At 36.7% G+C, this 27,851-nt stretch overlaps 4 protein-coding genes across 5 annotated transcripts; 1 reads left to right on the top strand and 3 right to left on the bottom strand.

The window, feature by feature from the left end:
- Positions 1-34: 34 nt before the first annotated feature.
- Positions 35-10,038, top strand: CTEXP (kinase family with ARM repeat domain-containing protein). 2 transcript variants are annotated; one of them, XM_007011300.3, is made up of 21 exons: positions 35-287; positions 445-543; positions 1,003-1,154; positions 1,363-1,435; positions 2,392-2,514; positions 3,084-3,192; positions 3,724-3,803; positions 3,994-4,075; positions 5,011-5,150; positions 5,246-5,356; positions 5,502-5,618; positions 5,746-5,835; positions 6,484-6,537; positions 6,730-6,804; positions 6,987-7,062; positions 7,189-7,288; positions 7,380-7,449; positions 8,149-8,222; positions 8,489-8,598; positions 8,759-9,025; positions 9,414-10,038. In XM_007011300.3, exons 1-21 carry the CDS (start codon positions 162-164, stop codon positions 9,692-9,694), a joined length of 2,409 nt encoding a protein of 802 aa, XP_007011362.3. In that variant the 5' UTR covers positions 35-161; the 3' UTR covers positions 9,695-10,038. The 2 variants fall into 2 exon arrangements, with proteins under 2 accessions (XP_007011362.3, XP_007011363.3); XM_007011301.3 differs by having other exon boundaries at positions 9,411-10,038.
- Positions 10,039-10,150: 112 nt separating this feature from the next.
- On the bottom strand, positions 10,151-16,021 carry ETG1 (E2F target protein 1 (ETG1)). The gene is made up of 13 exons (XM_007011299.3): positions 15,335-16,021; positions 15,097-15,204; positions 14,690-14,815; positions 14,245-14,289; positions 13,301-13,420; positions 13,029-13,181; positions 12,557-12,631; positions 12,316-12,429; positions 11,914-12,116; positions 11,600-11,735; positions 11,153-11,380; positions 10,676-10,743; positions 10,151-10,573 (listed from the first exon to the last, which is right to left on the bottom strand). The coding sequence occupies exons 1-13, from the start codon at positions 15,620-15,622 to the stop codon at positions 10,459-10,461; spliced, it is 1,779 nt and encodes a 592-aa protein (XP_007011361.1). The 5' UTR covers positions 15,623-16,021; the 3' UTR covers positions 10,151-10,458.
- A 941-nt stretch (positions 16,022-16,962) lies between these two features.
- LOC18587496 (potassium transporter) lies at positions 16,963-18,444 on the bottom strand. Its single transcript, XM_007011298.3, has 3 exons — positions 18,064-18,444; positions 17,876-17,939; positions 16,963-17,301 (listed from the first exon to the last, which is right to left on the bottom strand). The coding sequence occupies exons 1-3, from the start codon at positions 18,349-18,351 to the stop codon at positions 17,132-17,134; spliced, it is 522 nt and encodes a 173-aa protein (XP_007011360.1). The 5' UTR covers positions 18,352-18,444; the 3' UTR covers positions 16,963-17,131.
- Positions 18,445-18,689: 245 nt separating this feature from the next.
- KT2 (potassium transporter 2) lies at positions 18,690-24,480 on the bottom strand. Its single transcript, XM_018129235.2, has 9 exons — positions 23,897-24,480; positions 23,433-23,667; positions 23,106-23,351; positions 22,968-23,021; positions 21,574-21,834; positions 20,961-21,013; positions 20,731-20,848; positions 20,197-20,451; positions 18,690-19,971 (listed from the first exon to the last, which is right to left on the bottom strand). Exons 1-9 carry the CDS (start codon positions 23,933-23,935, stop codon positions 18,851-18,853), a joined length of 2,382 nt encoding a protein of 793 aa, XP_017984724.1. The 5' UTR covers positions 23,936-24,480; the 3' UTR covers positions 18,690-18,850.
- Between the last annotated feature and the right edge of the window lie 3,371 nt (positions 24,481-27,851).

The raw sequence follows: 27,851 nt of genomic DNA, 5'->3' as shown, positions 1-27,851 counted from the left end.
ATTTGTCGAAATTGCCCCTCCAATCAAATTGTTCTCTCTTAGCTCATAACACACTTTGGCTGATCGAACCTCTCTCTCTCTCTCTCTCTTCAGATCGTCGTCGTCGTCGTTGTCGTCAATATCCGATTCATACTTGATTGGAAGAAGAGGAAGGGGAAAACATGTTCAAATTCTTGAAAGGAGTGGTAGGGGGATCTGGAACGGGCCTCAAGGATCTACCTTACAACATAGGGGATCCTTACCCTTCCGCTTGGGGCTCTTGGTCGCACTCTCGCGGCACTTCCAAGGTAACTTCTCCGGATTTTCAATTTTATGCTTAATTCAAGCTTAATCACATTGTTCTGCTCGGTGATTACGTAGCTTAACTCATCACTATTGGATCTTGTGCTTGAATCAGCCTTTTTTTCGCTGCAATTTCAATGTTTTTGTTTGTTACCTTGTTAGGATGATGGATCTTCGGTGTCTATATTTTCTCTTTCCGGTAGTAATCCGCAAGATGGCCATTTAGCTGCTGGTCGAAATGGTGTTAAGCGTCTTCGAACTGTAAGTAACTGTACTTGTTGCCTGCCCGCTGCCGCAATTCATTAGGATTATGAGGTCAAATGCTTTCTCCATGTTCTGTTTCGTATTGGCTTTTGCTATTTTCCTTTTGTTAGAATAACCAAATGGGCTAAATTTCATCGTTAGTTTCACTATAATTGTTTCATGTAAAACTAAAATCACTTGTTTTTGAAACCTAACAAGATTAAATTTTTTTATTGATATGTCTTCAAAAGCCATTTGCTTTCTATATAAGAAAAAGCACACACACATATAAGCACTTTTGGCTTATTGTTCTTGCTTTTAGAAGCAACAATCTGGTGGTAAAATCAACAGTAAATAGTGGGGTATCAGTTGTCTTTGAAGTTATTCTCTCCAGTCCAATGCATAATGGTCTTATTGGTTATATACAATAGTTGCTGGATTCTGGGCCTTGAAATAAGCTTTTTGCTCCTTTTACAGGTGAGGCATCCAAATATTTTGTCATTTCTTCATAGTACTGAGGTTGAAGCTTTGGATGGCTCTAGTACAAAATTTACCATCTATATTGTCACAGAGCCTGTTATGCCATTGTCAGAGAAGATCAAGGAACTAGGTTTAGAAGGTACACAAAGGTATATTCACTTAACTGCACTTAGTCTTCTGCTTGTTCTGATGCCCAGAATGCTTAATATATATTTTAGTTGCTGACATTGGAAATAAATTATGCCCTATTTGAAATTTTGTTTTCCCCTTTTGAGGCGATCATACATAGAATATTGAGAACATTTTTTGTTGTTTAAAACCTTTATAAATTTAGATTGTGATTTCTTTTTTTGGTAGGGATGAATATTATGCCTGGGGGCTGCACCAAATAGCTAAAGCCGTGAGCTTTTTAAATAACGACTGCAAACTTGTAAGTATTTCAAACTAGTTGCAATTTTAGATCTTTAGTGACAGAACTTTGAAAAATGCTTAGTTATTTAATATTCTAAATGCCATCAACTGTAGATTTAGCATATTTCTGACATGATTGCTGGAAAAGAGTCAGTTATCATATGAGAGATTGAGCAACTTGTGTACTGTATATAGTATGAAGCCATTAATAAATTCTTCCGTCCATGCATTAATGCACGCCAATGTACTTGCCATGGTAATCAAAGGATTTGCGTCTTGCATTTGAATTGCTCATGATTATGTGAGAGCAATTAGCAGTTGGTATCTCAGGGAAATTGCTTTCTACATTTGAAATAGACAGCATATGAATCGTGATATATGGTTCTATGGACATTCGATAAAAGAATTTCATTGAATGCTCGTGTTTTTCTTTTTCCTTTTAATATTAATTAAACCAGTCATCATTTTAAGATGGATCAATTATTACTATTTTTTTTTAATTTAGTTTTTCTTTGGAATTTCTTTTCACTGTAAATGTTGTACGCTCATTGCATTCACCAAAACAAAGAGGTACAGTCAGGCAGTTCTCCAACTTACCTGGAAGTTCTTTGATTCTAATGTTTTCTGTGCTTAGGTTTACTTTAAGTAATTAAGTTGAGTGATCTTGTAGTTCTTTAACATTCTATGCAATTATAACATAAACTGAAATTATGTTGAAATATATTGCATTTATGAAACTATGCCTAGTGGCCAGCATGCATGATTCAAGTCTTTCTGTTTAGTCCTCAATGAATGCACAGTTTGAATATTATTTGTTCCCAATCAATCTGCTTGCACTTGGTTTTGAGGTTTTCCTGTTGCATGTGAGGGTCATTGATCTAAAGTATATTTGTAGAAGCTGCTGATAGGTCTGGACCTCTAATCCACTCTTTTCTCTTTCAGAATCAATTTTTTGACTAGATTTGGATGGTACAGGTTCATGGCAATGTTTGTTTGGCAAGTGTTGTTGTAACTCAGACCTTGGACTGGAAGCTACATGCTTTTGATGTTCTATCTGAGTATGATGGGGGTAATGAATCTGCTTCAGGACCAATGCTGGTAATGCTTGTGTTTGGATGTGAGCCAAGGGTTTCAGTTATTTTTGAATCTCAATATGACGTATATATTATTCTAATCTTCCAATTCAAGTAGGTAATTTACTGGAATGAATTCTAAATATCTCCTTAAAGAAGAGCCAAGCTTTTCTGAATAGATTATTAAAGACACAAGACATAAAAGTAACTGATAACAAGCCATATGAAGTGAAGTGGTTTTAGTCCTGCCTACTTAGTTACATTAGTTATTGAATATTGGCATTGGAATTACATTTACATATTAAATTCAGGATAATTGCAGCCTATCTTATTTTTTGCAGCATCAAGATTTCATAGATGAAATGTTTCATTCAATTGTTATACAAAATTTTTTATTATGTGTTTTTGTATTTTAAATTTTCACTTCGCATAGTTTATGCTATGAAGTCTTTTCTAGCAGACCAATGTCTCTCTCTTTTTTGTTTCTTTTTTTTTTGTGGACTCTCAAGGTCAACTCTTCATTCTTTTTTTCTTTGTCAAGCCTGCCTTTCCAATATGGATAGTCGAATTTAACCATGTTTTTGTTTTCATCAGCAATATGAATGGCTTGTTGGATCTCAATACAAACCAATGGAATTGGCAAAGTCTGACTGGGTCGCAATCAGAAAATCTCCACCATGGGCTATTGATTCTTGGGGTTTGGGTAAGCTTGTATTGTTTCTTTTGATATATTGGTGTTATAAATTAGGTGGGTCAATGAGTGATCACTTTATTTGTGCTAATGCTTTGAGCATCCAAGTCTTATCATATTGATGTCTTGGGTGTATTTATGACATGATATTACATTTTGAAAAGGAATGTTTCCTGGCATGGATTTTCTTATGTATTTTATGTTTGAGTTGGTACTGGCTGTTAGGCACCAGTATTGACTGAATAAGCTTAGCTTTAGAGGTTCATTTGGCTATGCTGCTAGTGGGCATTCTTTGCTTGTTTTTAAATTGAGATTTGTTTCAAATTTAAAAAATCTTTACAACTGTCTTTTATATGCACTGTTCGTTACAAGGCATTCAAAAATATGTTTTCACATATGAATGTATCAATGCATCCTAAGTGGATGAATGAAAACAAAGATAATCATTACGTATTTGTGATTTGGTTCATGTTCAGTTATTTATCTGTTTCTTCTTCTATATGATTCTCTATTCAATTTGAACATTTTTATTTAATTTGATAGGATGTCTTATTTATGAGATCTTCTCCGGCGTGAAGTTGGGCAAAACTGAGGAGCTGCGTAACACTGCTTCTATTCCAAAGGTTTGTAGCTCTTTTTGTAACGATTACAAGCTATGTACCAGTTAGTTCCTGATGTGTGTAACATACCTCAAATTAATGGCTATTATTATTGTTTGCATACCTGAGTTTGCATAGCGCTTGTTGGGTGCTTTCATCTGATCCCTCACAAGGTTCATTTTCATATTCATCTGCCTACTTTCTTGTCTCACAGTCGCTGCTTCCAGATTATCAGCGGCTCTTGAGCTCCATGCCATCTCGCAGGTTGAATACATCAAAGCTTATAGAAAACAGTGGTGAGTGCCCTTTTCTTTGAGTCTATTGTAGTTATGCCAACAGTCTCAGAAGTCTTAGTAAAACAGGCTGCTTTATAAGCAGGAGATTCATCTTTAATTCTTGGTCCAATTACACTTAATTGTTGACTTCTTTGGAGTAACATGGACTGTTCTTTATTCATGCAACAGAGTATTTATGTTATTTCTTGGTTGTTATGCTCTTCTTTTGGGTGGACTGTAGGTTCATTTATTATCCTTGATAAATTATTCTGAACTGTTTTCTTGGGTATAATGTCTTCATTCTGTTATTTATATGTTGTGGTACTTTTTGTTTGAGGTTTAATTTTACATTTTGAACAACAGTTGAAACTTTTTATGCACATATAGCCTTTTATTTTTGGTTCTTACTATTATGTGGGAAGCATTGGGAGATGAAAGAGGAATAATCAGTTGATGAAGAAAATAGAATAAATGTTCTAAAACTAATCCTAACACCCCAACAAAAAATGTTAAAGTAGGGAGACAAATGAAGATCTGAGTTTGAGTTGTGGGAAGTCTTCCTAGATAAGGTGATGCAGATGGAAGGATTTGAGTATGGCTGTCATGGGTGTGATTTGTGGTGATGAAGAGAGATGGCACACTTTCGTGAAAGTAAAGTTACTTGGATGCTTTCTATTTAGAAACAGGGATCTTGTGATTCCTCATGATCGTATTATTTGTCTTTTTTGTTTTTCATCAGAAGGCTTGGTAAGTGGCTATCTGTTTTATTTGGTGCTTCTGTTTGGTTCTTCTGAAGTCTGCCTTTTGAACTCAATGCCATCTCATAGTTTTTCTTTGTGTATATAATCTTTTTTGCATGTGTTTCACCACTATTGCATTTGTTTCTCATATTCCTTCTTCTCTGTCATGTTTGTGCCTTGTGCTAATACCACATTCTAAAATGCTTTTATTGTCAGAATATTTCCAAAATAAGTTGGTAGACACAATACATTTCATGGAAATTCTTAGTTTGAAAGACAGTGTTGAGAAGGATACATTCTTTCGCAAGCTTCCTAATTTAGCAGAACAGCTTCCTCGCCAAATTGTGTTGAAGAAGGTGCAACTTCTGAAACTCGAGTCTGATAAGTTAATAAAGACCAATCATCCATAATTTCAACTGCCAATTTATGATTGTATAATCTGCTTCTGCAGTTACTTCCTTTGTTAGCCTCTTCCCTTGAATTTGGTTCGGCTGCGGCCCCTGCTTTGACTGCACTGTTGAAAATGGGTTCTTGGCTTTCGGCTGAAGAATTTACTCTGAAGGTCATCCTCCTGTTCATTTCTGTTTAGTTTATACATGTGATTTTATTTTTGATTTACGTATAAAAATTCAGTCTGTGTTTAAACATGTAGACTTTTGCTGTATTACTTTTGGCTGACTGAACAAGACCTTTGATTCTTCTTGCAGGTGCTGCCTACAATTGTGAAACTTTTTGCTTCTAATGACCGAGCCATTCGCGTTGCTCTCCTACAGCATATTGATCAATTTGGAGAATCTTTATCAAATCAAGTTGTTGATGAGCAAGTAAGCAAGCCACAAGAGAGTGATGGTTTTTATAGTTCTATCTGATTCAAGTAGATTCTAGTTACTTAAGTCGAACTCCTGATAATCATAGCAAATATTGATTTTTGATTTGGACATTTATAACTAGGTCTACCCCCATGTTGCTACTGGATTTGCAGACACGTCTGCATTTCTCCGGGAGTTGACTCTTAAGTCCATGCTTGTATTGGCTCCTAAGGTATGCTCATCTTACCGTCTGGTAGCAGCTATGTTACTCGGATCTCTTATTTTCCTATTGTATTGTATCAATCACATATTGGACAATTCAAAGTAGACAAATGTTTGTGGATATTATCCTCTAAATATATGGAAGAGCTCACAAGGAATTGAACATATTTGTCGTGGGCACACACCAGGTTAACACTTGGACCCAAGAGTGGGCAACATAAGGTAGCATGACTCTTTTTGGGTGATGGAGAAAATTATGATTGTTCCAATGGGAAGTACTTGGCGTAAAATGTTACAACAGATGTTTCAGACTTTCTATTGTCTGTTGTTGTCAAGTTCCACCATTCCTAAGTGACCACTGCTGAAATGAGGATCTTCAGATGAGTGGCAATAGAAGAATAGATAAATATAGAAATGAATTCCCTATTATATGCTGATGGTCTTACGTATGTTTGGACGTGAACAAAGTAGGACAAACAATGTTTAAGAAGGTCTTATTGTGTGCAAAGTTCAATGGTTTTATTTATGTTGAAAGTGTTTCAAGTACAATTTATTGAAAAAGAAAATAAAAAACAAAACTCAAGGTCGAGTTTGAGATGAGCTTGTGATTTGATTGTGAGTCTTTTCTAACTGATGCTTTGCTTACTTTTCATTGCAGCTTTCACAACGTACTATGTCAGGTTCTTTGTTGAAATATCTTTCCAAGTTACAGGTATGCATAGTAATGCATAGTTTTTCTCAATGTAGTGTTCTATGTTCTTTCTTTGGTTAGGTTTATTATTATTATTATTATTTATTTTAATTATTACTATTAAGTTTCTCATTTAGTTTGTTTGAGGATTGCTTCCCCTTTTAACATCATTTGCTTCTTTAATGTTCTGTACATTGTGGCAATGTTTTGCAGGTTGATGAAGAGCCTGCAATTAGAACAAATACCACAATATTACTTGGAAACATTGCAAGCTACCTAAATGAAGGGGTTAGTAGATTCTAGGTCAATCATTCTTGAGTATTTTGAGTTACCTGACAATCTTATCTGAGATGTCAGTATTTGGTGGCATGATCCTCTTTGTTTTAAGTGTCAGCTATTCTGATTCTTGTGAAAGTGTAATTAACAACCTCCTGTTAAATTGCCATCTTTTGGTTGACTCTAAATTGCAGACTCGGAAGAGAGTTTTGATTAATGCTTTTACAGTCCGTGCATTGCGTGATACTTTCGCTCCTGCCCGAGGAGCAGGTATATGTGTTTATAGCTAGTTTCTGGTATCCTTGGTTTTGGAAATGCTTTCTTTGATTTTCAAAGCAATTGTCTTCTTGGTCTTTTTAGGTGTCATCAAACTAATATGAAATTATTTTGTGGCAGGAGTTATGGCTTTATGTGCCACCAGTTCTTACTATGACATCACTGAGATTGCTACACGTATTCTTCCAAATGTTGTTGTACTTACCATTGATCCTGACAGGTTATATTATTGTTGGACAGTTAAGTTATTGTTGCCTTTTTATTATTATTCCTCAAGTGTACATGAAGAATTTTGCTCGTCTTTTAAGCAGTGATGTAAGGTCAAAGTCATTTCAAGCAGTTGATCAATTTTTACAGCTAGTGAAGCAATACAATGAGAAGGTTAGCTTTAACATGGTTTTTCCTCTGCTGCTGAAATTAGGAAAATGTGAACTGACTGTAGTTTTGGTGCTATCAAGCAAGAATTAAATGTTACATCATATATTTATCTTAACTGTCATGTCTTTTCTTGATCAGCATTCTACAGCATTCAGCATAAAATTTCCATCCTTGATGAAACAGTTTGCAGCTCCTCATTTGTAGATTTTAAGCATTAAATGATCATTTGGACCAGGCTAAAACTTCTTAATATCTGGTGCTGCAATAAATTGATGTGGCTGCAGATATCCTAGAATTGTTAAATTATAATTTTATGGCATTTTTCAAATTGCTGCAAGCAGTGTATGTTTATGTTTAATAGGTAACATTGTGTTTATTTCAAGCATGCAGGCAACATGCAGTTAACTGTGTCTACTTCTTTATTCAGTTACATCCTGTTGCTTTTTGGTGTTTGTTTCTCATCTTTAGATGACTCTTTGTCTTACGTTTTAGTGTGGATGTTCTGATTCAGCTAATAGTGACGGCATATTTAACATTATGGTATTAGTATCATTGTCTGTATCAAACTGTTGTATCTTTATATGATGGTAAAAAAATTTGAGAAGAAATCTGAATATTCATGGGATGTTTTAAGCAATCTTTGCTATTGTCTATGGTATGGTATTTGTTATCGTGATTCTTTTTCTCTGCGGTTCTTTATAGAGTAATGCTGGAGATGCTGCTGGCACTACAAGTTTAGGTATCTCATCAATGCAAGGAAATGCTAGTTTACTGGGGTAAGTTGATCAGACATTTTATACAGTAGGGGGGCCATATTGATTGCTATCCTCAAGAGGAACCCATGGAAATCGTGACCGTAGAAACTTTTATGTTCCAATTTGTTTCCTTGTAAGGTGCATTAGTTCTTCTCAGCTAGCTTAATTAGTTAAATGATTTATAAAGGCAGGTCAAAAAATTGTTATAGCCACTTGATGGGTTATGTTGGTTCTCTTTGCCAAGGGTTATGTTTTGGGTGTTGAGCACTAAGTTTCTGACTTTGCAGATGGGCCATGAGCTCCCTGACTCTTAAAGGTAAACCTTCTGATCAAGCTCCAGTTGCTGCTGCTAATTCTGTCACTCCTGCAACTACCACAACCTCTACAGCCAGCTCAGGTATTTGTTGCAAATTACGCAATTGATAAATTGCTACTTGTTATTTTGGAATGAAGTTAATACTATGCTGCACTTTTGGTTTTTACTTTTACCTGATTATAGGTGATTGTGTTCATTCAATTATTCCATCTCTTATGTTGGTTTTCTGTGACAATTTTAGGACTAATAGAAACGCCAAGTACAGAACCAGTCCACCGTGTAAGTTCCAGTACAGACTTTGCCGATCAACCCATGCCTCCATCCCCTACTTCAACTGATGGCTGGGGAGAAATTGAAAATGGCATTCATGAAGAAGAGGAGAGTGAGAAAGATGGATGGGATGATATTGAACCCCTTGAAGAGCCAAAGCCATCTCCGGCCCTGGCAAATATTCAGGCAGCTCAGAAGCGTCCTGTGTCACAACCAGTTTCGCAGCCTAAACCACAAGGTAGTATTGTCCATTCAATTGTGGAATTTTGGAGTTGAGTTTCCAGTCGTAATGTTTATGGTCCAAGACTGGAAATATATAACATGTATATGCATAGATAATTCATGATGAATATGTTAAAATTAGATCAATTAATGAAGTAATAACCATAGATGATCTCGATTGCATTGAACTAGAAATCTGTGTGATTATTTAAATATGGAGTTGCAGACGGTTTTTTTTTTTTTTTTGGTGCATGTAGAAATGCCTGAAAAGTTTTATGTTCATCCTTTATCCTGTACATTGATTGGTACTTGAGTCCTTCTAGTTACTTGTTTCATGAGAGATTTGAGACATTGAGACTATATATTTATTGGGTGATTCTTTTCCTTTTCTTTCCTTTTAGCAGCTAAAAGTTTGCGACCTAAAAGTACAGTGAAGGTGACGAAAGATGAAGATGATGATTTGTGGGGTTCTATAGCTGCTCCTCCTCCAAAATCTGCTTCGAAACCATTGAATGTGAAAACAGCTGGAGCAGTTGATGATGATGATCCCTGGGCAGCTATTGCAGCTCCCCCTCCTACGACCAAGGCAAAACCTTTATCCGCAGGAAGAGGGAGAGGAGCTAAACCTGCTGCTCCAAAACTGGGTGCACAAAGGATAAACCGGACATCCTCATCTGGGATGTAAGTTACAAGCAAAAGAACACAAATGAAGGAAACAAAAGATCAGGTTTTGTACATTTCCTCTTCTGGTGACTGGTTTCACATTAAAATTTAATGAAACTTGGTCACCAAGTTGTATCTGCTACGTTTCGCTGGCATATTATTTGATTTGTAATATCATTCTTTTTTCACCAAATGTTTGTCTGCTGGTCTTAACTGTCAATTATGAAGAAACTAGCCTTTGGAAGACTGGTACGCAGTTTTGATCTTTGTATTGTTTAGGGGATTATAACCGAGCTTGTAAACAAATCTCTAATGTATTCCTTCCAAAGAATAATGGAAAATTCTCTGGCTATATCAGTTTCTGCATACTTCTACGTACTGAACGAGGGTTCTGTTTTGTCTAAACTCTCTCCTTAGTAGCATTTTTGTGTGCCATGAATGTCTGTTGGGTAAGCCAGAGAGGCGAAAATGCAAAGAGTTAGATGTCTTCGTTCCATTCCCATTCTTGATCATGAGATGTATGAAACATTACTAGCAGTGTCAAAACATTTACATTGATAGTTGACATTGAAACATGTAGGCAATGACATCTATGGAATGAAGGGAGTTGCATTTGATATCGGGACTGTTGTTTGTTGAAGAAGATTGCATTTGATTGGCCTACACAGACATTGCAGCAACCTGCTTTTCTTGAACTTGAGGGTAAGAAAAGAAAGAAAAATTGGTCATGGATACCCAGCATCAAGCTGAACCCTTTATTTTGGACTCCACCTGGTGACTTTGATTCTACTTGAGTCTCTCCATCCTCAGCCTCTCCAATTCCTTTACCATTTGCCAATGTTCCATTGACAGACTGGTTTCACCAAAACTTGTCGACACCAGTCGGGCCATTGTCAACCATCTGCAAATCATAAAACGAATTTATTTTATGATTTTTAGATGTTACATCAAGAATGGAAAATAGAATGCTAATAACAGCATAATCAATAACTCTGTTTCTAACCGGTTAAAATCTTGACTGCCCAAGCTCCGATCTGCTTGCCTTGCGGCGACCAAATCATCTTCTACCTCCTGTGATCAATGAGAATAGAAATTAGAAATGGGTTGAGACCTCCCCTCAGGAAGAAAAAATTAGCAATAATATAATAAGCAACGTCTGAAAGATTTCCGCTCACAAACTGAATTTAATTGATCTAAACCATCTACAATGATCAAATGCTCAACAACATTAACAGATTACTAAAAGAATCATTAGATACCATGAGTCCATACAAGAGATAAAGGTTCTCTCTTAAAACTAGTACAAGTACGGGTGAATCTGAATTTAAAATGCAATAAATTTTCATAAATCAGGGAAAATTAACTAAAAATGTTCCAATACTTCAGCAGCAGTGCAAGTTTTCAGGCAACAATTATAGGTGGGAGAACTGTATTGCACTGAATTACATGCTGGAAGAAATCAGGTCAATCTAAGTCATACCTTCTGCATTTCTGATCCGATGGAATGTGGTAATGATCTAACAGTAGCCAAGTACCATCTCCAAGCTTCCACTGCTTCTGCAACCGGAATTTCAGAGGATCCTAGAGAAGAAGGCTGGAAAGGTATGACTACATCAGCAGGTACAATGTTAGATTTCCCCTCAGAGAAAATAAGTAACTGGACATCCGCTGCCATTTCCATTTTATAGTACTGAAAGTCATACTCCACCTGAAACAAGCACATTTTGGTTATGAGTCAACTTAAAACTGAGGTCAGACAGCAGAATTTCCCCAGTATAATTGTAGCTTTAGGGGAAAATACATATTTCAACTGCTTGCAATAGATGAACCACGCAAAAATTTCCAATAGGCAAATTAAATGCCTGGAAACATCTGGCTTGTAGATTTACACACAAACATGCACACGTGTTTTACAGTGACAGCTTACTTTCTGAAACTCCATTAGATTTTTCAGCAACTTTGTATTCTCAATTCCATTAGAGTTGAGGGTTCCTGATTCTAGCTGGGTTTCATCAACCATTAAGTGCGAGCCCTCAGGTAGCTGCAGAACTCCAGGTATCAATCTGCAACATTACAATGTGAAGCTATCAATAAATACTGAGAATTTTTTTTTTTTTGAAAGTTATGATTGCATTTCATGCAGGAGGAGCTATCAATAAATACCGAGAAATTGATGGTTACTAGTTGCTTTCATATTGATTGCAGGCAATAACTTAGTTACAAGAACATGAACAAGGATACCTGTTTGTTTGATAATCCTTTTTTGGGGCAAGAGAGGCAGTATTCAGATATTCCAGCGTAAGAGGTATGCAATGTGTGAATGGTAGGAGGTTTTTGACAGCTTGGCTAAGTCTAGTGCCAAACACAGACACACTTTCTTTGCTTAAACCTATTAGATTTAGTGAGAGCTTCCCCACGGCAACATCATCTGCTCGAGCATGAACCTGTCCAAATGACCTTGTTATTTTCTCACATGCTAAGATGGGAATGGGAAGAAGAGTTCTCAAGGAGACAAAGAACATTTTTAGGAAAGAATTCATAAAAGGAATTTGAGAGGTAATACATAAATTCACAAAAAGAGACTGCCACCCAGCATAATATACAAGAAAACAAAATGATAATTATGGAGGAAATCATTATTACCTTGGATAGAAGATGCAACAACATGAAATGAGCAGCTACCCCATCATTTCCAAGAACAACTGTAAGATGCCTGAACAGAGCTTCCCTTATCTCTTTCACCAAATGTGGCTTTGGCTGGAAGAATCAAAGATTAAAAGTGAATAAGAGGAAGCCAAAGAGAAGACAATAGAAATTTGAACTGCAAACTTGTCAGTGTCAGGTAGAAAATTAATGCAGCAATGCATAAACTTCTGTAATTTACCTCCATTATTGGGAAGCCTTGCAGAAAGTCATGGACTGCAAGCTTCCTATGTATAATACAGTGCAAGCGCGGGACCTGCAACAGGAAAGAATTGGTAAAAAATAACTTAAACACGTTTTGAACCAGACAATGCAAGAAGAAATCAAACTATTTAGTTACAGCAAGCCATATACACAGAGCAGTAGTCAAAGCTTATGATGTACATCATGAATTTCTACACGGTACAGCATGTCAAGCTACAAAGACTTGATCATAAAAATAATTGAATGTGATAAGACACATACAGGTAGTTGAAAATGTGGAGTATTTTTAGAGTGGTCATTCCATGATTTAATCTCAGAAAACTACATTTTCATACATATAATCCTCAAAGGATTTCTGAACTGATTCGTCGTTAAAGAATTAGTGGGCCTAAAACAATCTGTACAGGTAATGAAGCCTCAAATGTTTCACAGCTAGAAGCAGATAATACCTTATTAGGGGGCAAGTACACCAGTGCATCGTCATAGAAACTGTTTGATAACTCATCATCCTTCTCAAGTGCAAGTTCTGAATCAAAAGTGAGGACCCCAATAAACTCAACAACATCATTCAACTTCAACTCTGACTCTGGACAATCATATATCTGCATTATCAATATAAGAAATAATCAACCTTGATTCAAAAGGGAAGAATAAACTTTCACTCATCTAGTTTGTCAGTGTATCTGGATGTATATTGGAACAATGAAATGAAATCATTTACCTTTACTAGACAAGGAAGGTAATCTTTGTCAACATATTGAAATGTAGCCATGCTGGTACAAGAGCTTCCAGTTTTAGAATCCCTTGACTCTGGTGAAGAGGAAGGAAATCCATCTTCTCTCTAGCAAAAAAAAATAAAAAAAAAATACAATTAGTAAAAATCTTCCTCCAGAAGTAGCATGTAAAGATAACATTAAGAAAAAAAAAAGGAATTCAAACCAAATTCTATGGACAATTCCAAAAAAAAAAAGAACCCTCATACCCTCAAGCAATGTGTAGTTTAGCCCTCCAATTTTAGTTCTTTTTGATGTGTCAATTGAACTCATAGATTTGGCTTAATTGAAATCCAATTTATATTTATCTGACGTGGCAAAATATTGTCAAACAAACCTATTTCAAACCCAAAATAGTCCAAAATTCTTTTTTTTATTATTATTATTCTTTACATATCTAAATTCTGATCAAGGAAATTTGTATGTTTATATATTCTAAAAAATCCCTGAAAATAAATTTGATAAGACAGTAAAATGAAAAAAATGCAGCAATGACAAAGATATGTCAAGTTATAGGAATTTTTGCAAAGGTTTGGGATTAGAATTTGGCTTTAGTAAAAATAGTATGCCAACTTCATAGGGTCATTCAAGGCAACTAATAGTGTACAGAGAATATGATATCAACGAATACTGATCCAACTACAGCAATAATGATGACAACACAGCATACAGTTGAATGCAGCAATTTTTAAGCTCCAATGGTCAAACTAAATAACATCTCTACAGAAGATAAGAAATTTCTTGGCTCTCAACAATAGCAAGACTTAAAATTTCACTTAGGTTGCATCAAATCTGATGCTCAAACAACAAACAGATAACATCAAGACATAATGCCAAAAAAAAAGAAAAAAGACCAAAAAGCTGTGTACTAATGAAAGACATAGCTTCTTACCATCTTCTTGGTAGTCGGAGAGCTTTTAATCTCATCATCAGGCACCTGTAATTACATATAGGGTCTAAATTAGATTAGGTAAGCTACCAAATACGTTAAAACACAATACAACAGGAACCAAAGAACTAGCATTGTTTTTGAGGAGTTCTAAGCATCTTAAAGATGGCCTAAAAGGATTTATAAGCATGTTCTAACTGAACGACCATATTATAACATACCATACCCTTCACTAAAGAATGGTCCACCTAAACAAATTTATAATCTAAATCCTATCTATTTTGAGACAAAAACAAACACAAACAGAAAGCAAGACCATCACCTAATTTTCATAGAACATATAGCATTGAGACTACCCTATTTTCAGGACTGCAAGATTAGGCCAAGCAGTTGGGAGAATAATGAACAATGAAATGAATAAATAAGTAGTAAGGAGAGCGGGAACAACCACATCCATGGGATCATCTTCATCATCCATCCTACGCCGCTTCCCCCTGTTTTGTGATGACTGATCCATGCCTTGATTAAGATCCATTTCACAAGAAGTTTCAGTCCATGAACTCTGTCCTGGAACCTTTAAAAAGAAAAACAAGAATACAGTCTCAGTTTTTACTTTCTTTATTTTGAAATAATAATACTGAAAAAAAGGTCATAACTACTGAACCATGAGACAATGGAGAAAACCATGTTCCAATTTCACAGTATATCACCAATTAATAGCAAAAAAGAAATGAACCCTAAAATTTAAAACCATGAATGTACAATAAAGTATAACCTGATCAACATGAAAAACACTACCATTAACTCCCAAATCCTTTAAGAAAAAAGAAAAAGAAGTGGAGATAGAGAACTTACAGGAACACAGTAGAGCAAACGGCGTTCCCAAACACACATATCAGGAGAGGATCCCATTGGGTATTGGGAAATATCCATGAACTTGTTGGTCCTCCATAAATTCCCATCCTTTATTTAGCAAGAAAACAAGAATAGAGAAAACACAAAACCCATCAACTTCACATTCTTAAGGAATAGACAAAATAAATAAAGACAAAATTTTTTAGCAAGAAAATCGAAAAAGATTACTTCTTGCTACCTTGTAAGCACCAACATAGATTTCATTTCCCAACATGTCCTGGATCATGCCCCGGTAACGGACAAGAGTGTAGGGCTGAACCCATCTCATAGTCTTCGGATTAAGGATGGGAACCTGGGAGAGCCCCGATTCCTGGAAGAGGAAGTGGCGGAAGAGGTCAAGGGCACCCCAGTCCTTGCCGTCAAAGGCGGAGGGATGGGTCTGGGTCCCTGACCCTATCGCCTTCTCGAATGTCAATCGGACGGCTCCCAGTGGGTTCGCCACGCAATCGTACGGTGGACCGCCCATCTCTCTCTATCTATCTGATCGACCGATTCGTTTGACACTTCCTCACTTGCCAAACTCACTTCCCGCGCTAAAAGTGAGAAGGTGGGTAGCTTTTCCCGCCCAATCTTCCCGCCATTTGAGCTGTGTGAGGCTGAGATGCGAGGATACTGAAGTCGGTATCCCTAAGGAGCTTGGGTTAGAGCCCAAATATATTAGACTCTGGCCCAGGATTTCACAGAAATGAAGAGAGAACATGGGCTTAGAGGTCGGTTTGGTGGCTCACCAATGGAAATTCAAGCTGGTCCAAAATCCTATTAATCAGGCCTGGAGGGTACATTGCTTGGTTCGGTTAATTCAGCCCTTTTATATAATATTATAATTTCAATAAATATATTAATCATATCATATCATATCATATAAAATATAATTTAACATCGTGTCATATTACACGATTATTAAACATATTCATGCATTTTATTTTAAATTTTTATATGATTAATTATTCGTGTTACATTCGTATTTATTAATGTAACTATTGAAATTTAATTTTGATACAACACGATTAAAACATGAATACACGAATTGTTATGCCTATTTAAAAATGTGAAAAAAACCCTTTAATCACTCTATTTATGTATAAAATGAGAGAATTTCTTCTATTCATGTTTCAATTGCACCCACATTAAAAGAAACTGAATCTCTTGTATCTGTTGCAAAATTGGGATCTTGCTTCTCTGGTATCCTGGTATGCTTCTAATCATGCTACTCTTTCTCCAGCTTCTCTTCTTCCCCTCCACATTTCTTAATCTTGTTTGCTGATGGTTTTGCAAATTTGTCTTCCCAATTCCTGGAATTCAGCTCCATTCCCTTGGATATTGAAGCTGGACAGCCTAAGCTTTGAACAGCTTGTACTCAAGATTAGAGAAATAGTGAGCTGCTTGGTGCTCCTACATTTATAGTTTCTGACAAAGATGTCAAAGTCATGGGGCACTTGGCCACCCACAAACAGATGGTTCCAATTCCATGTTGCTCACATTTGATTAAGGGTTAGATGTTTGCACTGAAAGAGTTTCTCTAGCTGAAACCATGGATGTTAAAGGTGAGAATCATTTTCTGGTTGTTGGTTCATATTTTTCTTAGTTTATTCTTCTGCAGGACAAGTACATATCAAGAATATGCAAGAAAGTTGCAGCTTTTACCAAGCTGACAGCATCCACTGCTTGGTAAATGGTTACAAACAAGTTCTTGCATCCCCTTTTTTAACTTCATTTTCCTGCAAGGAACAAGGAACCATGCTATATCTTTGCTGGCATTGATATGTATAGTTGTGTCCTGCTAATTGCAATTCTGAGCAAGAGGGAAAACCAGAAAACCAATGGAAAATTTTCCTTTTACTAACAAGAGGAGGAGAATCTATGTTTTCCAGGGGGCATTGCTACACACAGTATTCACTTCCATCTCTTTCACCACATTGCTGTTATCTATTAATAACTATAAAAGCAAAAGTTCATTGCAAACAAACTACCCTGTTTATCTTGAGAACAATCTAGTGAAGAAGTTTCCTGAGTTGGACTTTTCCAAGCATGCTACATGAACATATCTTCCAAAATTGTCTATTTGCCTTGGTTCACCCCGTGTATCTTTCTTGCACACCTTGCATCTTTTGTCAACCCATCCTTCTTCCACATATTCTCCATCCACTGGTATAAACAAAAACAAATAGAGAAAATGAATCAACAAGAGATATGGAGATTACAACTATGTCATAAAAACGGTAACTCTTTGTACATAGCATGCATTGATTACTTCAAAACCTTTCAAATTATGTCTAGACACAATCAGTAAGAAAACCCAGAATTTGTGATGATTCATTTTGCCTAAATCTCTGATATTGGTTTGTCAGTTTGATTCCCCAAGATCATCAATGACCAATGTTTCTCATCATATAACTTCTGATAGAGGTAATGGAGGGGAGCATGAGGAAAACAAACTGTGAAATTCAGGCAGAATACATCTATTGTAAGTTAAAATTAGTGCAAGGGCTTGCAGAAATAAAATACTGCAAGTTCATTATAAGGATAGGAATTTATTCCATGTCCAAGGTTTCAGGATTCAATGTAGAGAAACCTAAAGCAGAACATTTTCTTTCAACTTCTATTAAAACCTTTCCTAGATATTAAGCTGCTTTTTTAATTCTTTATTTTCATTATAAGGTATTTAAAGTGCTACAGACCAGAAACCTTAACAATATAAGCCTCAAGTTTATTTGCATACCTTCAACATAGGATTTAAAGAAATCCTTGTATGTTCCTCCAATTTTCCTTCTCAGAGCTCCATACTGCAGTAAACATGGAATCCCAGTTACATAGTAGTAATTAACGTGAAAGAAAATGGTTGAATGCAGAGAAAAGAACAGTGTCCAGTTCTTTAACAATGACAGACTAGTAAAAAGAAAGTTTTACCTGTTCCCTTGACATTCTCCCACCCGACTTGGTGGCTTCTCTAGCCTCCCCCAAAAGCTCAGCATCCTTGACAGACCTAACTTGAGAGAAATCTAGAGCCTCAGTCACACTGCTAAACAAAGATTGCTTGCTCTTCTTTGGCTCTTCTTTCTCACCATTCTCTTTTTTAGCTGAAACTCTGAAGGTAGAGCTCCTACTGAACCTATGGGTAGAAAAATGTTGTGGAAGTCCTACATGTGGAGGGACACTGTTTTGTGAAGGTGACAAGGGAAGAGCTCTCAGTCCCATGGTTTGCTTCTTTTGGCAGGAAAGCTGCAACTGACAATGCTCTCCACAAGGCTATGAAAGGCTCTTTAGTTATATGCTGTGTGGCTGTCTTAGTTTGTTCTACATATATAGTAAGCATGACTACGACTTGGGAAATTTGGTGGCTAAAGGAAGAATACGTGGACCATTGCCAAACTATTAATATTGAGAGGACCGCTTGGTTCTGCACTTTGGGTCAAACATGAACAAAGCAGAAATATCTTCAGAAAAATTCTATGGCCAGCAGGAAACCCAGGTTTTTTGTTTAATGTTACTACTCTGTCTTCTTCTGGTACCATTGGGAGGAAAACAATGGAAGATTTAGGACTTATACACTTTCATCATAGTAATTTCAATTCTGTATTGCATCAACCATATGAAAGCAGGTGAATCTCTCTTAAACAAGTTATAACTTTCTCTACAGGCCAAGGTCAATCTACAAATTGACATAAAGCTACAAAAACTACTTTACATCAGACGCTTACACGACATAAACCATGCCAACCTCTAACAAAGATACTGGTGGCACCTTGAGTGTCACATCTGGTCCCCGGCAATTCCTTCTCAAGAAATTGTAGCCAAAGTTAATGGCCAATCTCTTTAAAACAGAAGATCCCTGCTTTGCTCGAACATGTGAGTGCCCAAGTATGAATGCAGTCCCAGCTTCCTGGGCTGCCAACAGATCTTCTAGCTCTTCTCGCAAGTGCACCTCCATATCAGTCCGCGTGTCAGATTCAGAGTCATCATCAATGGCAAACCTAACTCTTCTTTGGACAGCACCCACAGGCTCCATTTCGATGACATCTGTTACGCTCTCTACTGTTGAGAATCCACCAGAGACACTTTCTGGTTGCACACTTTCCTCAATCTCATAACCTGGTGTGCCAGAAAATGCTACTGTCCCGATCACAGCCAACCTACATTCACTGGATGATTCATTGGAGTGGGAAGCATCATCATCAGTATAGGGATTAGTCTGCTGTCTTCGATACCAATCATAGCGGATGAAATCAGCCAGTTTGGCTATTAGTTCCGATTCAAAAGAGTCAACTTCCTGGTGTACATCTCGGTATCCATAACGAACAATGCACCTATAAGACCGATGAGCTGCAGGACCTACACGGCCTACAAGATAACGCTCAGCCAGGGGCACATAGGGGACAGGTACTGATTTCACACACACAAAGACGAGGACACGGTGGAAGGCAGGAAGGTTAGTGACAAAACGAGAAAAGTTAGCAGGGATTCCCGAGGTGAGATCAGTAAAAACTAAGCCTATGCCTGGTACTCGAACGATTCCTAAGCTTGGACCCAATGCTAAAAGCCATTCTAGTGATACCTTATTGTGGAGATCAAACTCATATTTCTTGATGGTGGCATAATGCCATACAAACATGATTGTCATGAGGAAAAGGGCCAGGAGAATAGGGAGCCAAGCACCTTCTGTGAACTTGGTGAGTGAAGCTGAAAAGTAAAGCAACTCAACAGAACCAAAGAACAGAAGAAAGGAAAGAGCTACAAGAGGAGGTTTGTTCCAACACAGGATGATAACCAGGGAAGTGAGGCACGTCGTCACTAACATCACAGTCATCACTGCTAATCCTGAAAGAAATAAGAACAAATTTGTAGTGCATCAAACTTCTCTATGTTTCTTCTAATATAAAAAGATCTTCCTCAAACCATTTTCTGCTGGACTTTAACAAAGAGGAAGAGGCCAATTGAATAATCTTCCAGAGAATAAGAAAATGAACTTCATGTTATGAAGGAAATGATATTTAATGAAATGTTAGAAAATTATTATCTGGGACACATGAAGTGTAACTTCACCTGATGCATTCCCCATGTGTTTTGTGTCTCTAAATCCAATAGTCACAGCAATACAGAGGATCATGAGCACCCAATTGATTTCAGGGATATAAATCTGGCCATGTATCTTGTCAGAGGTGTGAATAACCTTGACTCTAGGAAAACAGCCAAGTGATTGGCTCTGGTTGATGATCGAGAATGTTCCACTAATAATTGCTTGGCTTCCCACAACAGAAGCGAGAATCGCCACCACCAGCACAGGCCATCTCACACTTTCTGCACACAAAAACATCAAGCAATCAAGTCTTTTTGCCTACAACCATGAATTCAGATATGCAACCAAGCAAGTAATTTTGCAATCCCTTTTAAGCTGGGTAGACATGATAACAGTAAGATGGTGTTATACTATCAAACCACTGTTCTATCTTTTGCACTTGTTCTTAGCTCTTCGGGGAAAAAGGATAAGGGGTTTGGATGCTCAACTTGAAATTCGATGTCCCTATTTCATCAGCGTCCTATCATTTTTTCTTGGTTTTGAAAACAGATGATGTATACCTGGAACCGAGACATAGAAACTGATCTGGTAACTCGTAGGATGATGTTGAGACAAGTAGGCAGCTTGGCCCATATATGCCAATATAAGGGCGGGATAAACCAGAAAGGTAAAAGCAGTCTGCCAAAAGACGGGGTTAAATTTCATCTTAGTAACCAGCTCTAAACTCACATGAACAGTTAAGACATTACTATCACATCAACACTTAGAAGAGGATTAATGTTAGAGTTACCTGAATTGCAGCATAAGAGAAGTGACCAAGATCAGCAAACATTGCCTCTGAGCCTGCACGCATAAACAAGCGGAATATTGACATTTGTCGGTTGTCAGTTGTCACAATGAACCAAACTTACGGTTAAGATATTATTTATCCATATGTGTAAGGTTAAGACTTTCAGATGTTCTACCAATAACTTAGTTTGAAGACTAAAACATAAATGGACACAGTACAGAATTCATGATAGAAACCGTGGACTAGCATAATGGGCCTAGCAAATTAGATCGTGTGAAATATTCGACTCAAATGATAGGAATAGTTATCCTGCCTGAGTATATGCGAGTAAAACTTTTGAATGTTAGAACCTAGATAATCATTTGCAGGTTAACTCTATGATATTTGTGAATAGGTTGCTCCACTTTTCCAAAGTTACTTTATCTAATAATGTCATATAATGATCTTATCATAACAATGAACCAACCTTAAACACGGACAAAAAGCAACTAATGCCCCAGCTTCGGATTATTTAGAGTTAAGGAGATTACAATTGAACCTATCAACAATGAGATGGACAATGGACACAAAGTAACATGAAAATTAACCATATGTATGTATGTTCCAGACTCACCTGTTATGCATAGCAGTATGCCTCCCAAAGACATCCATCCACCTTTCCTTGTCTTCTTCAAGAACTTGAACATGTAATATGGAGAAAGAGCTTGATAGACATGGGGGTTCCAGTGGATTATATTATATAAGCCAAGGGCACTGATGCATAGTAGCCATGTTAACACAATTGGAGCAAAGAAAAATCCCACCCGATGTGTACCATAGTGTTGAAGTGCAAAAAGACACACCAAAATAAAGCAAGTGATTGGAATAACGGCATCTGCAAATGAGGGGGTGAATTTCAGATAAAGGGGCAGCAAATTGGAGCAAAGACTGGAATTAACTATGTTTATGTCTAAAACTAAATATAGCTTCACATAGAAATGACTGTTTTTAAACTGGCATACAAAATTTTTGCAAGGTCAAGAGGACCTTACTATGAAAGAACGTAAAAGACTATAAAATGTAGCTTGTAGTTCAAAAGCCAACCCTGAAACAAAATTCTATGTCAATTAGTGTGGAAAACAGCCCTCATATTTTTGAAATAGAATGTAAACTCAAGCATGAAGCTAGAAAAATATTAAATCAAACAGCTAGTGAAATGAAAGAGGAATAAATGCTTCTTTATCTGTAAAACAATTTACCAACAGAATAATATTTTTTTTTCCACCTTAAGGTACTGTAAATTGTGCATGTAAACATGATTATGTACACAATTCTTTTCAGGAATCTAAGAACTTCAATAGTATTTTATTTGTTCTCTCACTTTGTTTCACAAATAGTCAAATTCATCAAGTTCAATATTTGCCCTACCATCAATCTTATAAAACAGCATCATTTCCAAAAACAGAATGGAAGAGGAACAGATAGGACCAACAAGGAAAGGACAGGACATGGTAATTCCAGACCACAACTTGTTGTGGATGCTCCCTGCAAGCCATCTGGCATCTATTTACTAACTACACAAGAATGACGAGTGGATCTCTCTATCCATTTTACCACTGGAAACGACAGAAAGGAAGCACCCAAGCCACTCCTTTAAATAATTTAGATCTATTTTGCTAAAATTCAGTATGTCAATTTCGCTTAAACAGATAGCCACAGTTCAAAGAAAGTTAATATGCCAGAGTAAAAACCATAAGCCTAACACCTGACTCCTCTCTCCCAGATTCTTTCTCTTTCTCCCCAACAAGGAACAGAAATATCAGTCAAAATCCAAATTGAAATCATATAATAATCAAGCAACTAACCCTGCCCTGACATTCTTGCTTTGGCACTCTACTAATTTACACCCCACCAAATAGGTTTTTTCAGCTAATACGAAAGAAGGTTTGGACCCAACATAAAATTAGAGACTCCAATGCATTTTAAGTCTGAGAACAAGATCTAAAATAGCAACGCTGAGGAGCTTACACTGGTGATGTTCCTTAGACATGGATAACTCAAGGCCAGACACAGCAGAGAAAACTGCATATACAAGAATGTATTAATTAGTCAGTGACTGAGGAAAAACAATGGCCAATTTAAGCAACTGACTGTTAAGAGGTTTACCAGAAATTGCTGGAGTGAGAACTCCGTCTCCAATTACCATACAAGTACCAAGGAGAACCAAGATTAACAAAGCCGTGTGCAAGACCTTGTGCTTCTCAAGGTACATTTTTACTCTTGAGCTGCTCTTTTTCTCTGGAGGGTGCTCAAGTTTATATGTAGAGAGTGCTTCATCAGCAACCTGTCTGTTGGGCAGAAGGCTAACTCTTGCATGTCGGCATATAAGAGAATACAATGCAAAAGTACCTCCTGCCAAAATCAAAATCATGCATCAAACGTTAGAATTTAATGGCTAAATGATATAAATGACACAATTGTTTCAAGGCTTACCCTCTCCATTGTCATCTGCTCGAAGAACCACAAACACGTACTTGAATAAAGGGAGTAAAGTAAGAGTCCAGAAGACGAAGGATAGAACGCCATAAATCTCTTCATTTGTTTCTGAATGTTGGATGTCTTCAGCAAATGTGCTCTTGTAGACATAAAGAGGGGAGGTACTTAGGTCGCCATAAACCACACCCAGGCTTTGATATGCTAAAAGCGATGCGGTCTTCCAAGAACCCTTCTGCAATACAATTCCACAATAAGCAACTTTCCTGGAAGTCACCTAAGTTACTGAACCCATGCCGTGTAATTCAATTACTAGCAACATAAATCCTTCTACCATATAATCTAAGTCTACCTATTCCCAGAAAAAGAAAATGTAAATGACCAATAACTTGGAATGGTTGAGGGATATATACATTTTGAAAATATAAAATCCTACAATCAAGCTGAAAGTTAAACGTACAAACCTTTGAAGCATCCAAGGTCTTCCCAAATTCAAGATCCATGATAATTATGCCTCAACCTTCAGCCTGAATTTCTTGCAGGTGAACACAATTAGCTGCAGACTAACACTGAAACAGCATGCCAAGCTTAAGTGCCACAATCCAACACCGTGAATTTGAAAGAAAGAAAAAAGAAACTAATGGGACTTTTTTCAGGATGAAATTTCCAACGATATCCACGCATATCCCTACTTTACACACCCACAAATAGAGGAGATAAAAAACATGTCACATTCACCCACATGGCTTCCATACCTCTATAACATCCCCACCAAACTCTTAGAAAACTGAGCGCTTTAAAATCTCATAACAAGGAAGAGAACATGGAGCCAAGTGACACCCCAATTACTAGAAGATATATGGAACCTTAAAAAGGATTGAAGCTCAACTACACTAGAATTATACAGACAGAATCCTTAAATGCAGAAGGGCCCTCATTTATTTCCTCTGCATTTCTTTTACATAAAAGATTTATTTTCTATTGTTTTTTCTGGTTGATGAAAAGTGGAAGAAACTGATACTTCACAGTTTCTTAATTTTCAATCAAAAGACCAAACTCTGATAGTATTAACCCATAAAGGACAAAGAAGGAAACGATAAAAACAAAAACAAGAAAAACCAATCTTACTGTAGCATAAAACATTTATATCCACGCTAATGCAAGAGAGTTTCCAGTCTTTTCTACAGGGAAAAGAGAACAAAATAAGAGAATCCCAACTGATGGCAATGAGAGCACAATCACGTGATTCGATGACAGTTGCATTTACAAGACTACATATCACACCAATAACCAAAACAAGTGTCCACGGAAATAAAGCTGATTTGAAGGACCATGCTTTCATCGGCATATATCAATCAATAATACAACATATTACTCTACCCCACAACACCCCAACTTCCTCTTCTCAAACTCCTACCTAACTTAGCAAACCTTTCATTTTCTTTTGCTTGATAAAGCCGGGAAACTGTTTTTTGTGGCAGGTAAAAGAAAGGAAAAGTTGCTCTTATCATTTTCTTTTGAATTAATAATGGGGTCTGGTGGTAACACATAAAGCAAATGAAAGAAAACAAAACCTATTTTACTTCCCCCTCCCCTACCCCCTCCCCAAATGATAAGTTACTGCATGGAGAAGTTTTTCAACCTTACAAAAAATGGTAAAGATGATGGGCAGTCCATGTGCTAACTCACCAGCTTTTCCTAACCCTTCTTTTTGCAACCATCAAATTCATCCCTGCTCACCTTTTTCTTTCTTTCTGTTTTGATACACCTAAGTGGGACTTCCCCTTTGCAGATCCACTTTGTCCATATCAACATTTTAGCTAAAACAGATTTTTGATTGCATCATCTCCCATCATGTTACTGGGTCTATCTTGTAAGTTGGCCTACTCCCCATTTTTATCAATAATATTAAACTTCATCCTGGAAACAGCTGTAACACCTCGCCATGGTGGATAGATAGATATATAGGTAGATAGATAGATCGATAGAACCCCATTAATCCAACACAGAGCGAAACAAAATAAAAATGCAAACTTTGGTGAAAAAGCACTCCACTTGAACACTTTATTGAAACAAATAAATAAGCAGATATAAAGAAAACTTACCTGAGTCTATGTTGTTTTCTTCTGTCAAAATCAATGGCCAACAAATGGAACCCTTGTTGCATTCAGCTCTGGACAAGCTTGGAACTTTCTTTCTTTCTTCTTTTTTTTTTTTTTTTTTTGGAAGGAGCAAGCTTGGAACTTTAGTTAGTGCAGCTGATAAGTGAAAGGTTTATAATTAAGCATGTGAAAAGGATTGGATTATTGTTTGAGGATTGAAGACAGCAAGGAGTGGCTGTTTTGGATGGATTTGAAGGTTAAATGAACATACCAGAAGCTGTTTAAGCTGTTACCAACCGACAATGGCGGATGTTGTTCAGTAAAAGAGAATAAAACTCACCATAAACTAAAAGAAAAAAACTGGGAAGAGATTGGAGAACGTGGGGAAGCTACAAATACTTGATTATGTGAAAATGTATGTGGTAAAGGAGCATGCTTTCTGTATAAAAAATTAGTATACTTGGAACTTCACATGAGCGGGGAATATTGGCACTTGAACTTTAGTCTCCGGATTTTGGTCTTTTCCATGTCATGCTCAGTTGCAATGTAAATTATTGAGTACAAGAGCAGCAATGCAGTCTCTGGACTGAAGGACAAAAATGTTTTTTTTTTTTTTATCTTTCTTTCTTCATTTTCATCCCGAGACCATACCTCCATTTCTAAAGCTTTAAACTTTCAGTTCTATTCAAGTTTGATTCTGCTGGTATACATGACCCTAAGCTCAATGCAACCTTCAAACTAATATCAACTTCAAGTATTAAGAAAACATAATATATATAATTCTTTTTCGGCAAAAAATTAAATCTTAAATTCACAATTACATCAGATTATGTTACAGATTTAACATGTTAATTTCACACACACACACAAAAAAAAAAAAAACCCTACTGAAAGCTGTCTAACTCTGTCCTGTCACAGTAGAGTTTGATGCATTATATGATTTATGCCCCCAGACATTAATTCTGAAGGTTTGAAGTCACATTCACAAGTGGAAAAGCAACAACTTAGCAGCCATTGATGGTGGGGTTGAGAAAGTGAATGCAAATTGCTGGTGAGAGAAGCTTTTGCTAGTGCGGTAGCTTTAGCCTCCTTGGGAGTAGGTTATAGACAAAAGAGTCAAAACACAAAAAGATAAAAAGCTAAAGGAGGTCCCCAATTTCGACTTGTGCACAAGTTTGACAAAATTGAGATCAAAATAACTGATCAATGGCATTTCCATTGGTAGGTGACGTATGGTTTTCACTCTGTTTTCAAGTTACCTTACTTTCCCTTTTGTCAATAGAAATTGATTATTTCTCATGATGATGATAATAGGGTAAAAAAAAAAAAACCTCTATCCTAATAGGACATGAACCTTGGGCTTTAAGTTTTTTCCTTTTCTAGGACCCTTGAAGATTGCAACTCAAAATTTTTAAATAGGAATCAATGGAGGAACCTATGTGGAATAAATTGGAATGACTTAGTATAAGACAAACAGAAGAATCACAGGATAAAATGCAATATGAAAGACAAAAATGGTCAGCATGCATGGCACCTAGCTCTGAGATCATGTTGAAGCATCCAATCCAGAATATGGTCAATAACAAGGATAAAAAACCTGGTATGAACAATCCTCTTATTCAAGAGAGCATTACCCAATTTTTTTCTTTTTGGTACAAAAGAGAGTATTACAGCTAAAATTCAAGAAGCTTACCCAATCTTCCACCTACCTCAGCATCTTGAGCTAAATCAAGTAAATGTGCAATCAAATTCAGTAGCCACAATAGGACAACAATTGGGAAAGAACCATCATTGGACAAAATGCTTATCTGCAGTTTTTTTCAATGTTGATCACCTTTCCAGTTCACTATCCAAAAATAACCTAAACAGTTTAAACTGTCCAGCTCCCAAAAGAAACTATGCACAATTATTACTCCCTAGATTTCTCTACAGCTATAATTGGCATTATTATTGCAACCAAATAGCCATGGCCCATATGTTTACTTCCTGCATATGTACCAACAAAATTAACCTTCCCTACAAGCAATGCAACTTGGTTTAACAAGTGTCTTTCTTTGGATTAATTACAAATCAAAAATTTCAATTTTGCTAAATGGCCAAATCGCTTAAATGTGGTAGGGTGTAGGTTAACTGTAAACTGAAAATTGGAGCTAGCAATGAGCCAGACCCTGCTATTACAGGCAACATCATGCAGCCCCGGACATGTTGGTGTGGGACTTAGGACTCAGGCTCAAATATCACAAATATCTGGTTATTGTCCCCCCTTTTTTGGGATTTCCTTCTCTATTTTTCTCTAATCTTTGAAGGGGTTGGACTG

The sequence above is a fragment of the Theobroma cacao genome, chromosome 10 (genome assembly GCF_053813885.1).
Source record: "Theobroma cacao isolate CCN51 chromosome 10, ASM5381388v1, whole genome shotgun sequence".
NCBI lineage: Eukaryota > Viridiplantae > Streptophyta > Magnoliopsida > Malvales > Malvaceae > Theobroma > Theobroma cacao.
Note: the sequence above shows the minus strand (reverse complement) of the source record. Positions and strands in the feature narration are given on the sequence as shown.

What these genes read in the sequence shown, in the direction of transcription:
- KT2 (XM_018129235.2), bottom strand. Translation starts at nt 23,935, where the DNA reads ATGGATCTTGAATTTGGGAAGACCTTGGATGCTTCAAAG. An exon ending in CATACTGCTATGCATAACAG is followed by an intron (nt 21,014 to 21,573) that starts GTGAGTCTGGAA and finishes TTATGCGTGCAG; the next exon opens with GCTCAGAGGCAATGTTTGCT. An exon ending in TTTCTATGTCTCGGTTCCAG is followed by an intron (nt 20,452 to 20,730) that starts GTATACATCATC and finishes TTTTGTGTGCAG; the next exon opens with AAAGTGTGAGATGGCCTGTG.
- ETG1 (XM_007011299.3), bottom strand. Translation starts at nt 15,622, where the DNA reads ATGGGCGGTCCACCGTACGATTGCGTGGCGAACCCACTGGGAGCCGTC. An exon ending in GTTTGCTCTACTGTGTTCCT is followed by an intron (nt 14,816 to 15,096) that starts GTAAGTTCTCTA and finishes TTCTTTTTAAAG; the next exon opens with GTTCCAGGACAGAGTTCATG. An exon ending in TCGGATCAGAAATGCAGAAG is followed by an intron (nt 10,744 to 11,152) that starts GTATGACTTAGA and finishes CATTGATCACAG; the next exon opens with GAGGTAGAAGATGATTTGGT.
- CTEXP (XM_007011301.3), top strand. Translation starts at nt 162, where the DNA reads ATGTTCAAATTCTTGAAAGGAGTGGTAGGGGGATCTGGAACGGGCCTC. An exon ending in ACACTGCTTCTATTCCAAAG is followed by an intron (nt 3,804 to 3,993) that starts GTTTGTAGCTCT and finishes CTTGTCTCACAG; the next exon opens with TCGCTGCTTCCAGATTATCA. An exon ending in GCCAAATTGTGTTGAAGAAG is followed by an intron (nt 5,151 to 5,245) that starts GTGCAACTTCTG and finishes CTGCTTCTGCAG; the next exon opens with TTACTTCCTTTGTTAGCCTC.
- LOC18587496 (XM_007011298.3), bottom strand. Translation starts at nt 18,351, where the DNA reads ATGGGACTGAGAGCTCTTCCCTTGTCACCTTCACAAAACAGTGTCCCT. An exon ending in GGAGAATGTCAAGGGAACAG is followed by an intron (nt 17,940 to 18,063) that starts GTAAAACTTTCT and finishes TGTTTACTGCAG; the next exon opens with TATGGAGCTCTGAGAAGGAA. An exon ending in CTTTAAATCCTATGTTGAAG is followed by an intron (nt 17,302 to 17,875) that starts GTATGCAAATAA and finishes TGTTTATACCAG; the next exon opens with TGGATGGAGAATATGTGGAA.